This window comes from Takifugu rubripes, chromosome 4, assembly GCF_901000725.2.
Source record: "Takifugu rubripes chromosome 4, fTakRub1.2, whole genome shotgun sequence".
NCBI lineage: Eukaryota > Metazoa > Chordata > Actinopteri > Tetraodontiformes > Tetraodontidae > Takifugu > Takifugu rubripes.
This window is the reverse complement of record NC_042288.1, coordinates 8,312,319-8,332,640: the sequence shown is the minus strand read 5'-3', so window position 1 is coordinate 8,332,640 and position 20,322 is coordinate 8,312,319. Positions and strand designations below refer to the sequence as shown.

General features: G+C 43.3%; 1 protein-coding gene across 7 annotated transcripts in view; it reads right to left on the bottom strand.

Moving 5' to 3' along the window:
• atrnl1a (attractin-like 1a) overlaps positions 1–20,322 on the bottom strand; it is a 104,369-nt gene that overhangs the window by 17,225 nt on the left and 66,822 nt on the right. For 5 of the 7 annotated variants that reach the window (XM_029835533.1, XM_029835534.1, XM_029835531.1 and 2 more), the window contains one exon: positions 2,073–2,168. In XM_029835533.1, coding sequence (XP_029691393.1) covers positions 2,073–2,168 — 96 coding nt within the window. Of the gene's footprint in view, positions 1–2,072; positions 2,169–20,322 lie in introns of those variants that run through there. The other 2 variants (XM_029835532.1, XM_029835536.1) reach the window with 2 other exon arrangements.

Sequence of the window (20,322 nt, the reverse complement as noted above, 5' to 3'; positions counted from 1 at the left end):
TGGACCCTGCAGGTCTTCTGTTGTAACCACAGCATGAAACGTGACGATGAGGGTTGCATTTGTTTTACTGCCCTCCATCCACTGCAGGCAGGCCAACATAATACAGGGGAGCATTGGCAATGTCCCCTTTACCATGTTCGTTACACAATTATGCTCATGTGTGAAGCAGATGTGGTGTAATTAACCTCAGTGTTCTGCCCTAATGTCTTTCACCTTCAGGTGAGGCATTGATAAAAGAAGAGCTTTCCACAGGAACACAGCTGAACCCACCCCAGTCCGGTCATGACAGCACTAAAACCAGTTAATTTGTATGTCCTTGCAGTCTTTAAACCATTGTTTCCATAGCCTTCAACTTTGTAGTGACAGGAAGCTTTAGCACACTGTTAGTGGGCTGTTAAAGGTAAAATTACAAAAAAAAAAAAAAAATTGAAAATTCTCAGGACCTGGATGTGCTAGGCTAATGGGATGCTAGCGAAAAACATTTGGTGGCTCAGTTTTCTCTGTGTTTGGTGCTAAAGTGCCACCTTGTTGACCTCTTGTAAGGAAATCTCATGTAACATCGGTTGCTACAAGAGCTCAAATTGATCTTATTTAATCCTTATTTATTCCAAAAGGTCACAGGTGTACTGGAGTCCACGGCATCAGTCACTGGGTGAGGAATACACCCCTGACAGGTCACCGGTACACACACCCTTTAGAGTGTGCTAATTTAGCCGTGACAACTAAACTATGTTTGCATCACACAGTCTCAAATATATTAAAGGCTCGACCTAGTGGAAGTTTGCAGAGCAGAAGCCTGCTCAGCTGCCCTGTAAATCACGTGACTGGATCGTTGCAACACAGTGGACAGAAGTTGGAACAGCCGCCTGCTCCTCCCTCTCAGGAGGACACATCGGATGTAGTGGTTACTCGTCCGCTCAAATGTTCTCTGCAATCTTTTAGCACAAGAGCCGAGCCAGTCGCGCTCTTGAACGTCCACAGGGCCTCGCGACAGCCCTTCAGGACGGGTGGCTGAAGGTGAAGTGGGACCTCAAAAAGCCTTGTTCTCACCCACCAGCAAAGTCAAAAATGTGCTATTAAAACAAACTGCACTCCCTCCCCTCAGCCGTCCACCCTCGTTAGCATCAGCGGTTTCCAGAGGTGGGATGTGGAGGTCTTTCTGGGCGAGCTGTATCCACACTTCCTCGGCATTTCAAACAAGCAGGTCCTGATTCGGATTTACCGCTTGTCAAATTATGATTTTTTTCCCTCCCTTTTGCTGGATTGCAGATTTAGCCCAAAGCCTGGCTTGTATTCTTCAACCTCAGTTCATACATTAAGGGACACACCGGGATTATTACAAAATTGACAACAAAGACACGTCCTTGGAACGGACGGCGTTCATTCTATTGTCTGGTTCTTGGCACATATTCAAACCAATTTCAATGGATATCCGACTTCCAAGGTTACTTCTTATCTGCAGCAGCGTGTGCCATATTCAAGGATATGATCTCTGGCTGTAGTGGCGATGAAGAGTCTCCACCGAGCTGCATCAGACTGTGACCTTCATGCACCTCATAGCAGAGCATTATGTACCCAGGATTCCTGTTAACCCCTTTAAACCCTTATGAAGTAGAAACAACCTTCTCAGCCCTGAAGATTGTACAGCCAGCATGAATCCACATCATCTGCTCCTTTTGAGCTACAACATACAGACACAAACATAATGATGAACTGTTCCTGGAGTGTTGTTCTGAAGTTCATTTCAGCATCTGACGGCTGAGGCACACAGCCAATGTTGTGTCTGAAGAATCCTGCCTTATTTTTGCGGACTATTAGTGGCAGCATTCAAAAATATGAGCTGTAGCGAGAAAAAAGGCCAAGTTTGCCATTTTCATGCATCATCTTGTTGGCGGCCTTGTTCAATTAGTTCTTTCCCTTCTATTTTTAGATTCATGTCTGAGCCAAAAAGGGACATTTTAAATGAAACACACCACTGAAATGGACTAAAAAACACAAATGTTCCCGAGTCTCTTCTTTGGATGTTGGTTGTTGCTGTCATGTATGGTTGCGTGTCTGTGCTGTGTTCTGACCTGTAGCAGCTCCTCGCGGTCACTTCCCGCATCCAGAGCGACAGCAACCGATGCAAAAGGACGACTGGCCATCTGCTGTCGCTCCCTCATCAGCTGCTATAGAGTAAGAGACACACAGGGGGAAAAAGTACAAAACACATTTTTAATTCATAGAATGGATGAATGAAGCACCAAAATCAACAGAAACACAGTAGTAATACGGGGTTTTAGAGTAAACGTGAATTCAGTTGTGTGAAATAAAACTATTCGGAAATATCCGTGTCCTCCACTCCCTGTTAGCACTCTGTGAATCAAAACTCCCTCAAGCCTGTGTCCTCTCATGCTGCACACACTGACATTAACCAGCTGTGAGGTGTTGTGCTGGTGCGCCGCCAGCTGCTCACTCGCTAGTGTCAGGCTCTTTAAGCATGAATGAATATTACACCTGTAGCAACACAGGCGCACGAGCACTCCAGCAGCCGCAGCAGCAGCCAGAGCGCTGCCATGACGGCTAATGTGATGTCTTCTCTTGTTAGCTGTCACTGTTCCGCTGCTCGGATGACAGTGTCTGCTTGCTAGCTTCGTTGTTATCCTCCTGCTGGTGTCATCTCAGATTTATAAGAGTTTACAGGTAAGATTGGGGATGAAAAAGTAGAACAGACAGAATGTGCTCTATGAACAAATTCACAGTGTTGTCAGTTGCCATGCCAGTTGACCTCCGGGTTGCTACTTTGCTAGCTTGCTCTTTGTGGTCTGTGCGATGTCGTAGGTCAACTGGAAAAGGCCCATTAAAAACAAGCCGTAAGAATGCAAATCCCTAAAGCATTCTAGCGGACGTGACATTACACTCTTAAACATGTTTACAAAGACAATACACCAATTAAACAGCTTAGTTGAGCCACAACCGTACTGTGTAAAGTCCAGTAATTGTGTGTATGTACGGGGTGCTCCTTGTAATGTATGTACGGTATCTCTGTTATGTTTGAGCGAGAAGTTTTTTATCACAGTCCACCTATGTGTATACTCATGCATAGGTTATTTGTTTAATGGCCTTGTTGACAAGTCCTTGAGTTGCTAATAAGGACAAGACAGCAGCCATATTCTCTTTCAGTGTATTGGGCTGTAAATCTGCCATAAAACAGCTAATTAAATTTGCTGTGCTGTTAACAAGTATAGCTGCTGTAAACAACATCAACTGGATCACAAAAAGGAACCCGAGTATCACGACAACCACGGGTGTAAGGACTTGCTATAAAAACAAGAAGTAAGAGCAACCCATCTTTTTTCTCTATATACTGCAACTCTTTGCGTAAATCCAGACAAGAATAGAATAAAATGTCTACCTTGCTGCTGTAAAATGTATCAGAAAACATAAATGTGATCTTCAGTTAAAAGGACGGGAAAAGTACATGAAGTAAATTATACTAAAACTCAAGCTAGGTGTTACAACAATTGTGCTTCTAAATCCCCATGCTGCACCTGCAAGCAAAAACATCCCATTTTTAAAAAATGCTGTTTAAATGATCTGTAATTTGCTGCTTTCCTTTGTAATCCAGAGCAAATTATTGTTTTACAACATGAAAATGGGGTATGGGGCTAGTAAGGCCGCAATTAAATGTTCAGTTGTGTTACAGCAGCCTATGACAAAGTCAACGCCTCTGCAGCTGTGTGTGTGTGTGTGTGTGTGTGTGTGTGTGTGTGTGTGTGTGTGTGTGCGCGTGTGTGTGTGTGTGTGTGTGTGTGTGTGTGTGTGTGTGTGTGTGTGTGTGTGTGTGTGCCAAAGCTTTATTTCTGCTGAGGTGCATTTAAAGACACTAAAATGTTCAAAATATTGCAGCCACAACAACAATAACAGCAATTAGGGTGAAATTGTGTGTCCAAATAGTGGTGCAACAAAAGTCATGATCCATCAGCTGTGAGACAATAGATACCCGGAATTAAGGTCAAGTTAGTCGACATTCTTTAACCAAGAGCTACTAGAACCTCGACATATTAATAATCAGGTTGGGATCCTGTAAATAAACTGGTAAATCCTTGTATAAGCAGGTCTCACTAAAGATAATGTTGCCACATTCAAGGGAAGCCTGCCTGTCAGTCACATCTCAGGTTCAAAAAGCCCTCAAATAATTCCTCATGAACGTGGAAATAATAAAAACTCTTTTTGTTTCAGTCAAAAATGCTGAAAAACAAATCACTTCTATCGATGTGGAACTAAGCAACAAAGCCTTGCGAAGGAGAAACGGGCTTTGTGGGCCTGGACGCCACAATCCCGACCGCAAATCTGACTCAAACGCTTGTAAAACTGCTCAACACACTTTCCACCACCGAGTTTATCGCCTGTATCTGACACGTGGAAGTGCAACGACATCAGCAGCCATGCATCCTGAGTCTGTCTCTAACTTTAGATGGTTTAATCAATGCCACAGTGGGCTGTGAGTGGGGGCCTGATTAATGTTTTAATCAGATGTACACGGGAAACAGCAACTCTGGAGAGGGCGCATAAACTCTTATTAACAGTCCTCAAATCACCGTGAAGCGACCGTTGAATACATTCCACCGGAACAATTCCTGGTTTTATTGATATTGCTTACACTGTAGGACTAACGGCGTTACTAATGTCAACGTAACAACATTGCCGCGGCTACAATGCCGAGCTATTGTTTCAGCGTCGGAGCTTTACAAGATACAAGAAGCTTGCAAGAAGCTTCCCAAACAGGCCAACGTCGACGCTTTTGTCAATGTCTGCAGTCGGGATGACAGAGTTGGCAGCAGCGGCTAATTTGCATTAAAATATTTACACACTCTCATCCCATTAAAGTTTGGAGGCCGTATTGACTGCTGCTGACACGCAACACTCGGTCGATAGCATGTTCTCGAATGACGAGGAGGAGACCTTGGCATGAGACTTGCCCCCAGTGACAGAGACTATCTCATTTTATTCATCGCATTAGACGGACCAGGACCGGAACAAATAAACAGACCACACAAAAAACAAACGCTTCTTCATCTCACAACCCTGACGGACGCGTGCATTCATACACCAGCCATCGATACAGATAAGCACTCGATTGTTTCCTCATTGCGCGGACTTTGTAGCCCTGTGCCGTGAATCGAGACAGACCGGATTTCCAGCTTTGTTTCCGGGCGTAAATATGATATTAGCTATCGAAGATCTGAGTTCAATGGCAGCGTCCGTAGAGACGCTCCTGGTCCTCCTGTTTGGCTCAATTCAGCCGCTTCACAAAGGACACACACGGGTAAACTTCTAGATCTGCATCATAAAACTTGGGACAAAAAAGCCAAATTTATCCGGCACGTGTGCTGAAACCCTGCATGTGTGCGGGGAAGCTCGCCACTTCAGCCTCGCGCATTAGTATGCCACTGGGGCCACAGGCGGGGGGAGATAACAAATCTCATTTCCTGCATGTTTTCCTGCAGGTGACGATCCTCCCCTGGCTCAACATGGCAGGCGGGATCTGAACTAGCGAAACAAGAACACGTATATCACTGTCTCGATAGAGTTCGCCGGTTTCAAACATCCCCTGGACTGGAAGAACATCACATGGACACCTAGCATGTTGTTTTGAGCTATTTAGGGAACATTTAAATGTGTTTTTAGAAGTATACATATGTCTGTATCTGCATCAATTAGTATTTGTACTATTGTAATGTGGATTTCCAAATTTAATGCTGCTAATTAATCAAGAATTTATGTGTGTGTGCATGTGTGTGTGTGTGGGAACGTGAAAATGTGTAAAAAAATTCAAGGCCCATAAGGAGCACCAAGCTAGAAAGAAATGGGTGTTACTGACTGTCACATTTACAGTGGTTGAATTTCTAATTAGAACATCCCGTGAGACAAGAGAAGGAGAAAGAAAAACCTGTGAAGATGGTGTGACATCAAGCTTTTACTCTGAACACTGCATGTGTGTTAAATCTCATTTAAGGCCAACAAGTCGGCAATTACTGGGAAGAAAAGGACAAATGAAAGAGGAAAAAGTGACAGAAATATCACACCGCCAAGAGAAAATTAGTCCAAATCATATAAAACCGACTTGTGGAATGGGACTTTATGTGATGGGACGAGACTGAAGCGGACGCATCGCTTCATTTTAATGTGGCTGAGTCAGAATTTTCCAAAAGACGATGTTATATCGGCAGAAATAACGCAGGAAATGATATATGGGAATATTTAGCTAAAAACCTCACGATGCATGCCAAGGGTTATAAACACGCCCTTTAATCACAGCTAATAAAAAAACCCAGCTTGACACTGAAAGTACACGAGACGCTGGACGTGGACGGCGCTTGTCTGCACGTGAATGTGACCAGACTAAACACTGAGCAATCACGCAGCAAAATAGCTGCAAGGTGGTTCTAAAGTGTCACATCACAGGGAAATGTGGACTAATGAAACGTCGCTGATTATCGCTCCGTCCGGCTCTCTTTTCGTCAAATCTGATGGTGATTGCAACACTGCGGTGACCTGCTTGACTAATCAGAGGGAGAAGAAAGGAAAGTGGGACATTTTCAAGGGTCATCCATTAAATCCCATCACATTAGCCCTCATCACTCCAGCAACCACCATCCATTCCCATTCTCCACGGGCCACCACACACACACACACACACACACAACAGCAGCTGGAGTTAATCTGCTGCACCTAACACGTCAACATGTTTGACAAATGTGTGTGAGCACCACGCACCACCTTAAACATGCGTGAGAGATAAGCGTTGGAGACACACACACCTCACAGAAGTCAGATTTACCAAAAGTGCATTCTGGGGATTTTAATAGTGACTGGAAAGGCTACAAAAGAAGCTCAAGTTTCAGGGGGTACCAATTTTTTGGTTCGCAATAAACCTATAATATACATTTGAATGAGAATTCTTGTAACACTGAATCTTTTTGATCACGCAGAAACACGAAACTCCATAACCGCTCCAACTTCTACTTGTCATCTCTTGGAAGCGCTGTTCAGTTCATTTAGTGGTTTGTCCCGTCACCACCATTGTCCCATCTGTCTCCAGCGCCCCGGAGACCATCGCCATAAATGGGCTCGTGTTATCGATGGTGTGGCTGCTGCATATGAGCGAACGTCTGTAGCTTCTGTCACCTCACCTGTAAAACCTAATTGAATGTCAGATTAACATTCATCAATTCCCACCTGCACCAGCGATCAAAGTCATTATCTCAGGCCCGTCCGATTGGCCGGCTCTATTCACTGCCAGCCCACGCGGCAGCGGCTGCCACTTCCCGTCTCGTGTCCAATTAGATTCCGTCAACACAGTGATCTGAGAGAGGCGGAGGATGGGTCTGAGGTTGTGAACCCAGAGCTTAACGAGAGCATCTCTGATTGTCCGTTAATGAGCTGGCCAACCTCTATAATGAGAGCATTACACTTTCATAATCGGAGGAGATCTTTAATCATTCTGCGTCTAATTTGGTGTCGTATATGATTTCATTCACTTTCTGACGCAAAAAGTGAGAAAACTGAGACAAGTTGGTGCATTTTTCCAAACAGGTAGGATTTCTTGAGGGTTATGTTTCCACTTTCATCTGCCCACATGTATGGATGAGGAAGAAGCAGCTTTATTATATTTATACATGGAAAATGAAATTTCAAGGCCTGATGGAGGGTCACACAGACAACAGGAGGGCGGACCTACTGTGGCTCCTATAATATTACTAGACAACCAAAGCTTTCTGGGTATTCCTGTAAGGTTTATGTTGTGCATCTATCATCATCTCTATCTTTTACCTTAACATCTGGTTCACTTCTCCTTCCTGCCTGCACAATTCCACCAGTCTGACCCGGTTCAAGCATGGCCCCTCCTCTTTTAAAACGGCCACAGTTAGCTGATACACGCCTCATCAGCTTTCTCCTCTTTGAGCAAGTGTGTGTAAGTTAACGCCATTTCTGAACGTGATAAACGGAGTCAGCAACTTCAGCGGCCAGACCGCCGACCTCATCGCTGCATCTCTGTAACGAGGAGCCAGTCAATCAATCCCCGATCGATATTAGCATGCGTGGGTGTGCACGCGCACGGCATTACACTTTCCAGCGCAGCGGCGAGGTACCTGCTGGGCCGGGCTTCAGAGCCGCGCACCAAATGTGGAAATGAAAAACCCAGCAGCTTCTGGGGATGAGCTGTTGGGCCTCCAGGAGGAGATGTTGGCAGAGAGGAAGGAGTCAATAATGTCGGAATAAACATGTTCCGAAGGAGACAGAGGCAGAGGGAGGGCGAAGAAGGCAAAGAGCAGAATGAGGGAAGTTTTGCCAATAAACCAGCCAGCACAGCACTATTACTGATTGCCATAAAGCTTAAGTATTCCGGATAAAGGCATTAGTGAGTACGCCCCATCAGACCTGTGAACAAGAGCTGATCGTGCATCTGTACGAGTCTCTGTTTACACACACGTGATTTCAAAAAAGGAAAAAAATAAAACACCAGGTCAATATTACAGCTAGCTCCAGTTAGTCATCATAGGTACTCATTGACTACTTTAGCTACATTACTTAAATTACTTTATTTTCATTTACAACTAGGTGGCAACCTGATTATAAATGAGTAAGAATCATGTATAATGTGTTAACCAAACCTGGTTTATTTGTTTATTCATTTGTTTGCACCTTGACAGTATTATTAATAGAAAGTCTTGCTCGCGAACTTTCCAGGTGAGATGTAGGTTGATGATGAGATGAAAGCATCCGCGGGACTCTTTGTGTGCGCTGTTTTATTTCTTATTATTTTCTTGCCCCGCAGCATGTGAGCTGAGGCTCATTATATGAGCAGATTTTTATCTCCCATTCCTGTGCTCTATAATAATCACAAAATTATTGATTCGCTCCGCTGTACCAAAACAGAGGATGGACGACTGAAACCTTGATTGAAAAGATTTCCAACCTGCCTACTTTTGCTGCTCATATAAGAAAATAAAATCAGTTTGTTTCGACCTACTTTGTTCTCCTGACTCAGTTTTCAGACCTTTGGATGTCCTGATTTTGTGCTATTGAACCCAACGCGAACCCAAGCCCATGCCGTCACACTTTAAAGCCCAATTAGAACTTCCCTCTGTAAATTATCTGGATGGTTTCAGTCAATTCAAAGCATGTTTAAGAATAAGGAACCCTGAAAGTGCCACATTAAAAAACGGACAAATTACAAAATAAAAAAAACAAGTCTTCTGTGCAGTCTAAATGTGTGTATCTGCCATCTCACAAGGCAAATACGGGTGACTTTTGGGCCAAGATGGCTGTCAAGAAAAGAGAAAGCAGGAAGGAGGGTAGATCTGCGCTGTGAGGGAAACACTTCACATCACACAGAGCTCAAGGAGCAAATACTATAGAGCTCGTGAAAGAGGGAAGAGAAGAAGGAGAACAAGGAGGAGTGTTGAACGAGCTACAGTTCTATATTTTATGGGGGGGGAAGGTGAGGAGCAGTCTCTGATGGGGAGGAGATGATAAGGGCTTGAGATAAACAGTTGAAACTTTAAAATATCCTCTGATAGTTACGCCGAAAAGCTTTGCTGCCTCACGTTCTCAGTTCAAACATGGATAATTAAGCTCGTGAAGGTTTCCGGCTCACGCGACTAAAGTGAACAGAGGGAATATTCTGGCATTTTCCCAAACAGAACATAAATGCAAACCCTCCATGACGTCATTATGCAACACAACGTATCGGACGTGCATGGCGAGGGGACTAAAAACAACCTGACATTTACACCAATGTGTCATTATTTAACAACTTGTGGTGACAAAGGGCTCGTGAAGCACCTCCTCACAAACTGTGTGGACGACATTTAAAACTGATGCAAAGCTGGTACCTTTTCCATCGTATTGACCCTTTCGTGGCAACTAAGCACGTGTCATTATTTGACATTTAAGGGTGAGACTGGGCTCCCGACACTTGGGAGGCGTCGTGTGACTGTTTGGTCCAAGACAATAATGAATGATCGTATTTTATCATATCTTAGTGAGTGAATGGGGCTCTCTGGATGGGCAGACTCTTCTGATAGAAGGACAAAGGCTTTATTTGTGACTGGGTCATTGACCGATGAGGAGCAAGCTGTCCTCCTGAAGCCTCGCTCATTGATTTGATTGGTTCCTGGACAAGGAGCTACTCGATGTCTCTCTGAGCATGTGAGATTCAGCTGCAATCACTTTAAAAATTAGATCCACTGCTGGATCTGCACACCGGCAAACAAACAAGATGACCGAATGCTTCAGCTATACTAATTCCAGTTTTATGCAGGCACCATTACATTATATGGACCTGTCCCTGCTCAAATACCAAACTCCGAGCGATGAGATGGGAATGCTCCAGCCCACCACCCACTCTTACAAGACAGATAACAAAGCATGGATCACAAGCTTCACGATCACGATCCATAACGAGGCAAGCCAGACCGAATGAGGCCTGTTATGATCCCGCGCTCGCAAAAAAGGTACTCCAGCTCATAACTGAGAGGGCAGAGTGGTAACCATGGAGAAGATGTGATAGTAAAGGCGAAGAGATTACCCCCAGCATGGGCCAATAAAACATGGGGCTTTTGTTGTGAATTATTGGACTGCATGGGAACCCTCGAAGAAATTCCTTGCAACTAGGCTCTATTCTCAAGGGTGTTGAGGAATTCCAGCTAAGTGAACAGTTAAATAATGAAAAATCCACTTGAAGGTGAAATTAATGCACAACAAAGCTTCAGTCATAATTCATGTGCGCATATTTTAGGCAGGTTTGTCAAATGAAATCATTTATACAATGAAAACATGTTAAAATAAGGTAAGGTTGGGTTCAAGGCTGTCAGTCTTTAGAATTACAATGGCAGATATATTTTTACCGGTTGCTGTGGCGCCACTGCGGAAGTCCAAACATTCATTTGTTCTCAGTATCAACCATCCATCACATTAAAAAGCAAATGCATTTCACCACTAGCAATAATGCAAACCGTGCGTTTCATGAATAAATGCATGAATGGAAATGTAGCAGTGAGCCTCATTATTTGTTTCATCCTGTGTGATGTCATCTCACAAATGGTGTTATTTCACTATTACTACAGATATTATATAATCACAACATGCCCGTGCAGCTAATCTTTCTAATAAAGACGCGTCCTTATACAGACGGCGTCGTTTGTGATTTTTCTGTGGACACCAGTTGTGTTTATCAGTTATCATCTGCAGGTTAGCTCTTGGAAGGCGCGACGGCTGAGATGTTAATAAGCTCGAGCTAACAAAAAGAAAGGAACAGTATTTAGTCCGTCAAGGCTGAGCCGAGAGAGAGAGAGAGAGAGAGAGAGAGTGTGTGTGTGTGTGTGTGTGTGTGTGTGTGTGTGTGTGGTGGGGGGCGGGGGGGTTGTTTGTTTTGAAACACTAATATTGGCAGCGCTGACTTATAATTATGAACGTAGTGAGGTGAGGAAATTACTCAGGATGAATAGGCAAAGTCAGCAGGGGGGCAGATTGTAGGAAGGCACACATCACAGTCTGTTCCTTACTGGTAATGAGTGAGTCTTACAGGAAAAATAAGACATTAATCATCATTTAAAAAAAACAAACACACACACACACACACACACACACACACACACACACACACACACACACACACACACAAGGGATAAACAGCCATCTGTGCAGGAGTTAAAGCATTTAGATACTCTGATACTCTGACATCTCAGTCTGAGTAGATCATACATGACCTATGTACAACTGTGGCCTATAATTTTGGATGATGCTTGTTATTATAAATTACTACATTATTTGCTCCACGCAGGACGGGTCGGCCACGTAAACCAGCAACAACGAGAATTAAACCCTTATTAAAGCGGTCAATGCGAGAACTGTGATGTTGTGGTTCAGCTTTACCCATAAATGCAAGCAAAACAAAGTTTTAACTTACTTTTCCTTTTGTTCAGTAAACAATAAGCTCATTTAGAGTTTTTTTCCCCCCTTTTACTCCTGCGCTCCATTTCTCTCCGACTAACACCTGGATGGAAAACATTCCCTTCCCACCTGTATCCCTCCTCCACAGCTCCTTCCCCTCCTTGCCCCCTCTGTGTTTTATGTACATGAACAGATGGCGTACAAGTGCGGGAGGATTTCCCAAGGTACAGTGGGAAGTGTTACTCGTTGCGCTGCATGCGCGATTGCTGTGATTAAAGCCGATGATGTGAGGCTGCTATTTATATTTGTGGACAGAAGTGACTGCCTGTGAAACAGGGAGGAATTTCTGACATGACCCATAGGAGGAAGTCAGTGTTTTACATACAGGTCATACCTGATAATGAAATGCAAAAAAAAAGCCCCTTAAGTTGTTTTTTACATCACTAAAATGAAGCAGTTTGCAAAGCAGTCACACTCACTGGATGCCTGTTATTATGATGCTCAGAGAAGATCTCACAATAATCAGTACAGCCACCGTATGTGAAATCAGAAGCAAGGTGCAAAACAGTTTTCAGGTCCACCGTTTCACAGTAAAGCCTTAAATGAATGTGGAACACGTGACAGAACTGTGAATAAAGAGGCAGAGCAGTTGCTGAGGGTTCTGTGAAGATAAAGGTGGATAAAAGTTAGAATGTAGGGGAAAAAAACCAACAAGAAATGCAAAAACCGAGGCTGCCTCCATATCTAAAAGGTCAACCTAACAAAGTCGGATTGCGTCTACACAGAACTAATGAGACATTTCTCCTCTCAGACTTTGTCTTGTAGTCTTTGTGCAAATGTATGCGCAAATGTGTGTTCCTGGGCCGTAATTCCTCACAGCAGCTTCATTAAAAGTTCGATTAGTGCTGTTTAATGAGAGGCAGCAGCTTGTTAACAAAGAGATCACGCCAGCGAAGGGGCGAGACAGGGAGGAGGGACGTGAGCAAAGGAAAAGGTAATCAAGAGAGGTGCCACGACACGCAGTGAGGTTCGGTTTAGGTGTGAGATTTTTAGTTAGATTTTACTACCAGCAGTATGTCGGGTGTTTCAAATGTCATGTGCTGTGTTACTATGGATATCATACCGACTATAGAATAATATTTCTATTTATTTGAAGCACTTTTGGAGCCCTCAAGGTCACTTTGCAGGGTTTATAAGAAAAAACATAAATAAATGATATAAGCTGCAAAGATAAAAATAAAATAGTAAAAATGGACAACAGTGTAAAATAGACATTATATATACAGTACATATATATATAGACACACACATATGTATACACATACACACACACACACATATATATATATATATATATATATAGACACACACACACACACACACACACACACACACACACACACACACACACACACACACACACACACATATATATAATTTACTGTAAATGTCCAGCGAATAACCTCCTTTTATGATGTTTCCTAATTGGCTTCTTTTACTGTCACCCAGATGTAATTATGTTTAAAAAAAGGGGTAATTTATATCTAAAGTGTGTGAAGCGGTCCTTCGTTTTAACATCGGTTTCCTTCTTTCACAGCAAAGTAGCTCTTGCTGGGTGATAAATGTGCATATTTTATTCTAGCAGCTGAATATTAGAATAAGATGAAAATACATGTGAACCCTCTGGAAATGAAACAACAACAAAAAAAACATAATTACAATTGTGTATATATAAACATGTGTACACATTCAAATGTGTGTTTTTTAAGACTAAAAGAGGCTCGAGAGAGGTTCCTCCTCGTGCTGCCTCATCATATCATTAATCACCCTGACAGGTAAGTATTTTCTGTACGGCTCCTTCTTTACATTTCTCCTCAACTGTCCTTTGTCCAAGAGCCGCCTGTCGTCTTCATATCTGCCAACTGATACTTTGTATAATTGGTTTGATGCAACAATAACAATGATATAGAGGAATTCAACTTTGTCAGAGTAATGATACAAGTTAAACAAGGTAGTAAAACCTTTAAAAGGTTAAGGAAATGACTTAAATCAGGGGGGTCTTGGTTTTCTGTCCTACCAGGTAAAAAATGCTTTCACCAGGGAAAACCAGGATCCCGGCTGGGAACGTCAACTACCTGGTGGGAGAAAAATCCAGTCTGGTTTGCAGCCCCTAAGGTTTGGACACCCTTTACACACTTTACCAGCCTTTTCTACAGAGTCAAACTCTCCATTGGTGGAGATCTGACCCAGGCAGACAGCAATTTATGATCAATAAAACAAATGAATCCTCTTTGCCACTTATGTTTTTCCACTGTCTCTTGACCCGCCTCCTGCCAAATATTGGATAAAAGTTGGACTCATCCAAGTTCAGAAAGAGAGGATAAAAGAAGAGTGTTGTTTTAATGAAGATAGCAAAGCCGCGTGCATCATTAAATCTCACATAATTAAAGAAAGAAGGAACTCAAGTGTTTGATTAAGAGTGCATTTGTCTGAAAGCGCCGACACCAACGCGTGTACGGACACACACCAAGCAGACAAACACGCTTTTTTCTGTTTTAGCTAATGATGCAAAAAGTAATGGATGAGAATGGTTTAAGTTGATCAGACCCCATCATCACACACACACACACACACACACACACACACACACACACACACACACACACACACACACACACACACAGGCCTGTGTCCCTATGGGGGGTTAATGCCATTTCCCTCTGGTTGATTGTAGTGGTTTTTTGCCCCTGGAGATGTTTCCACCAGTCTGCACAGCTCACTCTTTAGCTGCTCTTCATCTCCACACATTAGCTTTTCACGCGGTCGCCAGAAAAGTGGGACTCAAATAAGTCCTGAGTGGCACCAGACAAAACCAGAATACATCAAGCCAATGTAAATTAACGACAGATGCTTTTAACAGATTTTAGGAGAAGCAGAGGAAGGTTCTACCTTGTCCAAATTTTGTTCTTTATTTCAGGCGAAGAAAGACTGAACCAAAAGCATTTAACCAAAAGGTTAAATATTCAGATCCTGAAGTCAGACACTCGCGTCACGTCACTCTCTCAGGCAGAACAGACAGAAAATGTAACGCCCAGAGTGATCCTCCTGCTAATCAGACACACAGCACCACGGTATTACCCGCCTGATGAATTCTGCCGTATAAATGCCTATGTCAGCACTTTTTCCAGTCACATCTGAAGCCATAAGTTCTCTGCCCAGTCTCTTTTGAACTGTTCATACAGATCCAGTTAAGAACTGTTTATTTGCCAAAAGAGCTTAAGAAATATCCACTCGCGGCCTGATTCTGTTTACTTGGAGTTTTAATCAAACGCGCCTGTTTATATTACACCGCGAGCAGAGAGCCAGCCTGTGTCTTGTTAATGGAGTATTTCAATACGACCTGTCCAGGAGGTCGGTACAGCTGCAGAAATGGCCCCCACTCTTGTAAACTAGTCACAATAACATTCCCATAAATAGAGTAACTGAAGTTCTGTTCAGGAAAGAAACAATGTTTCCTAATGTTTTGAATCAATGAGCAAAGAGAAGAAAAATAGCATTAGCTGCACGCGAGCACGACTGGTTGGATGTGAACACAGGTTCTGCTCTGTAGACCTTGTTCTGGCGCCCTACTGACGTTTTACTTTTCTCTTACATGTAGGTCAGCCTTAGTGGAGGGACCAAATACAGTATTTACAACAGAAGAACAAGAGAGAAAAAGGAAGAAATGCTGCATTCTTTAATTGGAGACAATAACTGCCTTCCTGGCAGCGAAGACCATCTGTGAGCACTTGTGTGGATGTAGGAGGGTCGCGCTTGCCTGTTGCTGTATGTCCCTGGTTACTGTAGAGACAGACGGACAAAGGTGATGTGTTCACCCAATTCCACTGACTGCAGGTCTAAATGTTCTCCATCCAACTGCAAATAGCATCAGCGCAGAAATATCTCCATTCTTGGAGTGTATTATAGTGTAAAGCGGAGACGACGGGGGTCAGTTTACATCTGCCTCTGCTGTCTTGAGCAACTTTACCCTGAGGAATCTGACCTGACGTGAACCACGGAGAGTTTTACGTTTCACCCTCAGCACCTTGGACAGAGCCAGGGTTCGGCCCACGCTGGCCGTGTGCAGGACTCAATTCACACCACGTTTCAGCTTCGGGATCACATTTCCCTACTTTTCAAAGTTGATTCACCTTTCCTGTTTGCCCTTTCGAGTGTGTGTGTTTCAGGAAAAGTGCTTGTGCGTGCTTGAGAGTATAATGTGCTTTTTAGTCAAAGGAAGCCCCAGCTGAACAGACGAATGCAAATCTCTGCTCGGCTCCTGCAGACAGCCTCAGGAGGAGCTCTTATGAAAACAGAGGGTGAGAAGTGGAACAATAACAAGGAAATTATAGCTCACTCAGCGACTCTCTGACCAGGTCACACAGCAGGAATACAGCGTTTAGCCCCAGAGTGGAAATGCAGTTTAGAGGATATCATTAGAGCCTCTGATGTCTTCTTAATGCTTCCTTAATGGAAACAAAGTGAGACCGTTTGATTATTTCCAATCACGGCATGCGGGTGGAGAACTTCCTGAGAATAATGGGATTCTTTGAATGCAGGAGTTAATTACAATCTTATTTTATATCAGTCTCCTTCTCAATGGAGGCTCATGCCTTTACATGTGCACCTGTGTTTTTCACTTTGATTGCAAATGTTTAAATATAGAAAGATTAGGACTCATCCTGAAATCAACAGTCAGAATTGAGGAAGGTTCAGAGTCATTTTAAAATGTTTCCGCTGATTAAAAATGTAACATGTCTACCTGCTGCATTGTGATAATCTGACGTATCATGAGAGCGGGATGGATTGGTGTTAATATTCTTCACAGTTTACAGCTTCCACTCACTCACATTATTGCTCACAGTGTGAAAAAGTTCGATGTTAATCTGCATCAGCAAAATGGGCTTCAGTCATTGGAAAACCGCAGAAATGTTTAGCTTGATATTGGTTCTCATGAAATGAAGTTGGCGTCAGACAGGTTTCAGATTAGCGTTCCTCCTATTAACATTTTTGCATTGATTTTATTTTTCCCTTCTCATAAAACGGAAGGATGCTCCTGCAACTGCAGCTGGGAATACGTGGTGATACAGGATTAAAAGGTAAATTTATTAATGCTCCCTTCATTTTATTATTTATATACGAGCAAAGCTGCAAGCACAGCATGTGTTTGCCGCCGCTGCGTGTGTAGGTGTGTGTGTCAGATTTGAATCACCACAGTCCACTGGCTTATTATAGGACAGGGATTATGTCATTGCAAAGATCCGCAACACTCACCCACAGCATCCATATGTAGCAGTGACGTTTAGACATTCTTTAAAATAAACATCACATTTCAGTGCAAATCATTCTGCAGCTTTGATTAGGCATCTACAGACTGAGGCATAGATAAAGCATGATCATGTCTGTGGAGCCTGCACTACAACATTCTTCACCAAACTGATGCTGCAGAATAAATCCTTATAAATCTCTAAACATTTATGATGTATCGTTTGCTAGAGCTTGAGCAAATACTGGTTTTGCCCCAATGTTTTTTCCTAAAAAGGAACCAACAGTCGACTTCACTTCTCATGACGTCAACAGAGACGTTGAAGGGTGAACGGAGGCAAACGTGAGCCTTGCATATAGCTTAAAATGTGTGTGTTTTTGTGAAGATACGTCGGGTGAAGCTCTGCATGCGAATGCTGCAACCTCGAGCAGACACGACGCACAACGCAAACACTTATGCGATGAAGTTCGTTCGCGTCTGATCCTCCCATTCACTCCATCGTCCTCTCCGACAGGGTGAATTATAGCTTTGGTCAAATCGCAAACAAGGACAAAGAAAGTGTGGAATAAAAGTCCAGAAGTCAAAGTCGGGTTCGACCGAGGATTCATCGATAAAAGTGACAACCCGAGTCAACGTGAGCCGTCGCTCGCAAAGTCAGTGACAGATTTCTGGGACAGCAACAGCAAAAAAAAAAAAAAACAGGAGGAAAAAATAGGAATCAGCGAGAGAAGTGAGAGGGTAGTAAAAGAGGAGATAAGGTATATTACTACAGATGGCTGGCCCGCGGCGCCTCCTGCTAAAGATCCTAAGCGGAACAGACAGACAAACGCAACCGTATAAAACCTTCTCAACCACCACATGGCTCCAGGGAGATGTCCTTGCTGCGTCCCTCACAAAATATTCCTCCCTCCACAATCAGAATCCCACCTGTTCCACTCATTACGGTGCGTTTGAAGTCTGCTGGTGGCAGCGTGGTTGCTGTCAAATTCTTCGCCCGACACCTCCGAGCCAACGCCGATCCCTGCCGGTGACGGCGGTCACCTGGGCCACACCGATAGCAGCGCTAACATGATTAGCATTTATGGCGAGATGTGATGTTTTTAAAATGTGGACTCTGGAGGAGTGAATAAACAGAACATGAAAGAGACCGTTTCCACGGCTCTGAGCTTGATAATCCTGTCGGTTACACAAAATTCCCCCAAACACTGACTGCCGTCTAATGGAACGTTTTCTATGCATATAGCACACGTACGCATTCACCTCTGTTTTTTTTGGAAGAAAATTATTGAAATTAATTATTCAAAGCAAATCTCTGGTTGTGGGTGAGTGGTACACACTGCTGGAAAAGGCTTGATGATCATGGACTTTTTATCTTTCATCTTCTGACAAGATGGAGGCATTTGATGTACAGCACGAAGCTAATTTAGGAGTAAACAAAATTCCAGAATGTTTACTTGGAAAGTATTTTATACTAATGCACAAATCAAAGTTTATAGAAACATGTAACGCTCACAGTTCTACCGATGTAGCAATGGTGATATTAGAAGTAGATTTAATCAACACCTTCCCGGAAGATTCAAGTCGTGGCCAATGAACACGTTAATCTTCCTTTGTTTTGTTATTAACAGTGGCTCTGCTTCCCACAACCGCTCTAAATAATTTTTATAGCTAAACAAAGCTACAACAGTGATCATCCACCAAAATAAGGCTGTAAAATTTTATTGGTCCGGAAAGCAATGATAAAAGCTATCTCTTGTCAAGCAAGAAATTATTTTGCCTGAATAAAGTGTAACCCTGTGGGGGGGAAGGGTTTCCTGCGGCCACCAGTGAGGAGATTTAGCTTCACCTCTAGCTCATCATTATATATACATATTTTTTCACGTTAATAGCACTGTAGATGGTGCAACACGGTATTTGTGGATGCAGGATTGTGTCTCCCTGCTTTTTACCCATCCACAGATGCTCAGCCATACTTTAAACCTCTGCTAATCTACCACCTCGATTAATTCCAGCCAAATAAATAAAAACACACATCAACCCCCACTAACACATTCCTAAAATGAGGAAAAACAGAGTCATTCTCATGTGCACACTCACACACGCGCACGCACGCACACAAAGATTTGGGCACTCGATGTTCCAGACAAGCTAATCCCTATAGCAGCAGATTGGAGGGTATGGTCGCCAAGGAGAGAGCAATCATCACCTCTGTAATCAATTTAAAAGATTCTTTCTTTAACCATTTGTGTTTACTTGCTGTCAAAGGACACTACCGGTTCGCCCGATGCCCGATAATTTCCCACCTTATTTCCAGTGAAATTCACTTAAGCACCTTCCCTCACTATCAGGCAGTTGGCACGAGACTATAAGAGACCTCAGAAAGCCATTTAGAGGAGCTTAATTAGCTCCACAAGCCCGCTTACAGTGCTGACAAGTCTGAAACAAACAAAATAGCCCTAAAACTCCATTTTTAATCAGGTTACTTCATTATGCCGCAAATTGCCACCCTCCTGTAGCTGAGAGTGGAGCATCCGAGGTTTAATTAAAACGCAGGGCAAAAACAGCGATGGCGCAATACCTTCACTGCATCCTGAAGAGGAGTGAAAACATTTGGTTCAATAAATGAATATATCAGAGAGGAAGAAGCAGCTGTCCCAACAGTTAAGGCACCCGAGGTCAGGAGACGCTGTCGGCCAACAGAATCCTTCAGTCAAATCAGTGTAATCTGCTCAGATCTGAAGCCGGTCTGGAAGTTGGCCCCGCTGATGACCAGCTCTGGCAGACGGGTAAATGCGGCAGCGTCTGTCTGTGATGTGACTTAGAAAATGCTCCAACAAGTGGAACAAAGAGTGAGAGGCAAGCAACCAACGACAGGGAGTAAAAAACAAATTCATGTCTTCTGTCAGCAACAGCTACAGGATGTACAGTAGGACACTGGTGTTGCAATGGTTTAAACCCTTATCCAGGCCTATTGTAGTACACTAGAGCCATTGTGCATTTGTTTGTGCATGGGTTTTAGAATTTCAAAGTAGCTTTTGATTATTTGATCTGCCCTTCCACACAAAAAAAGAAAAAAA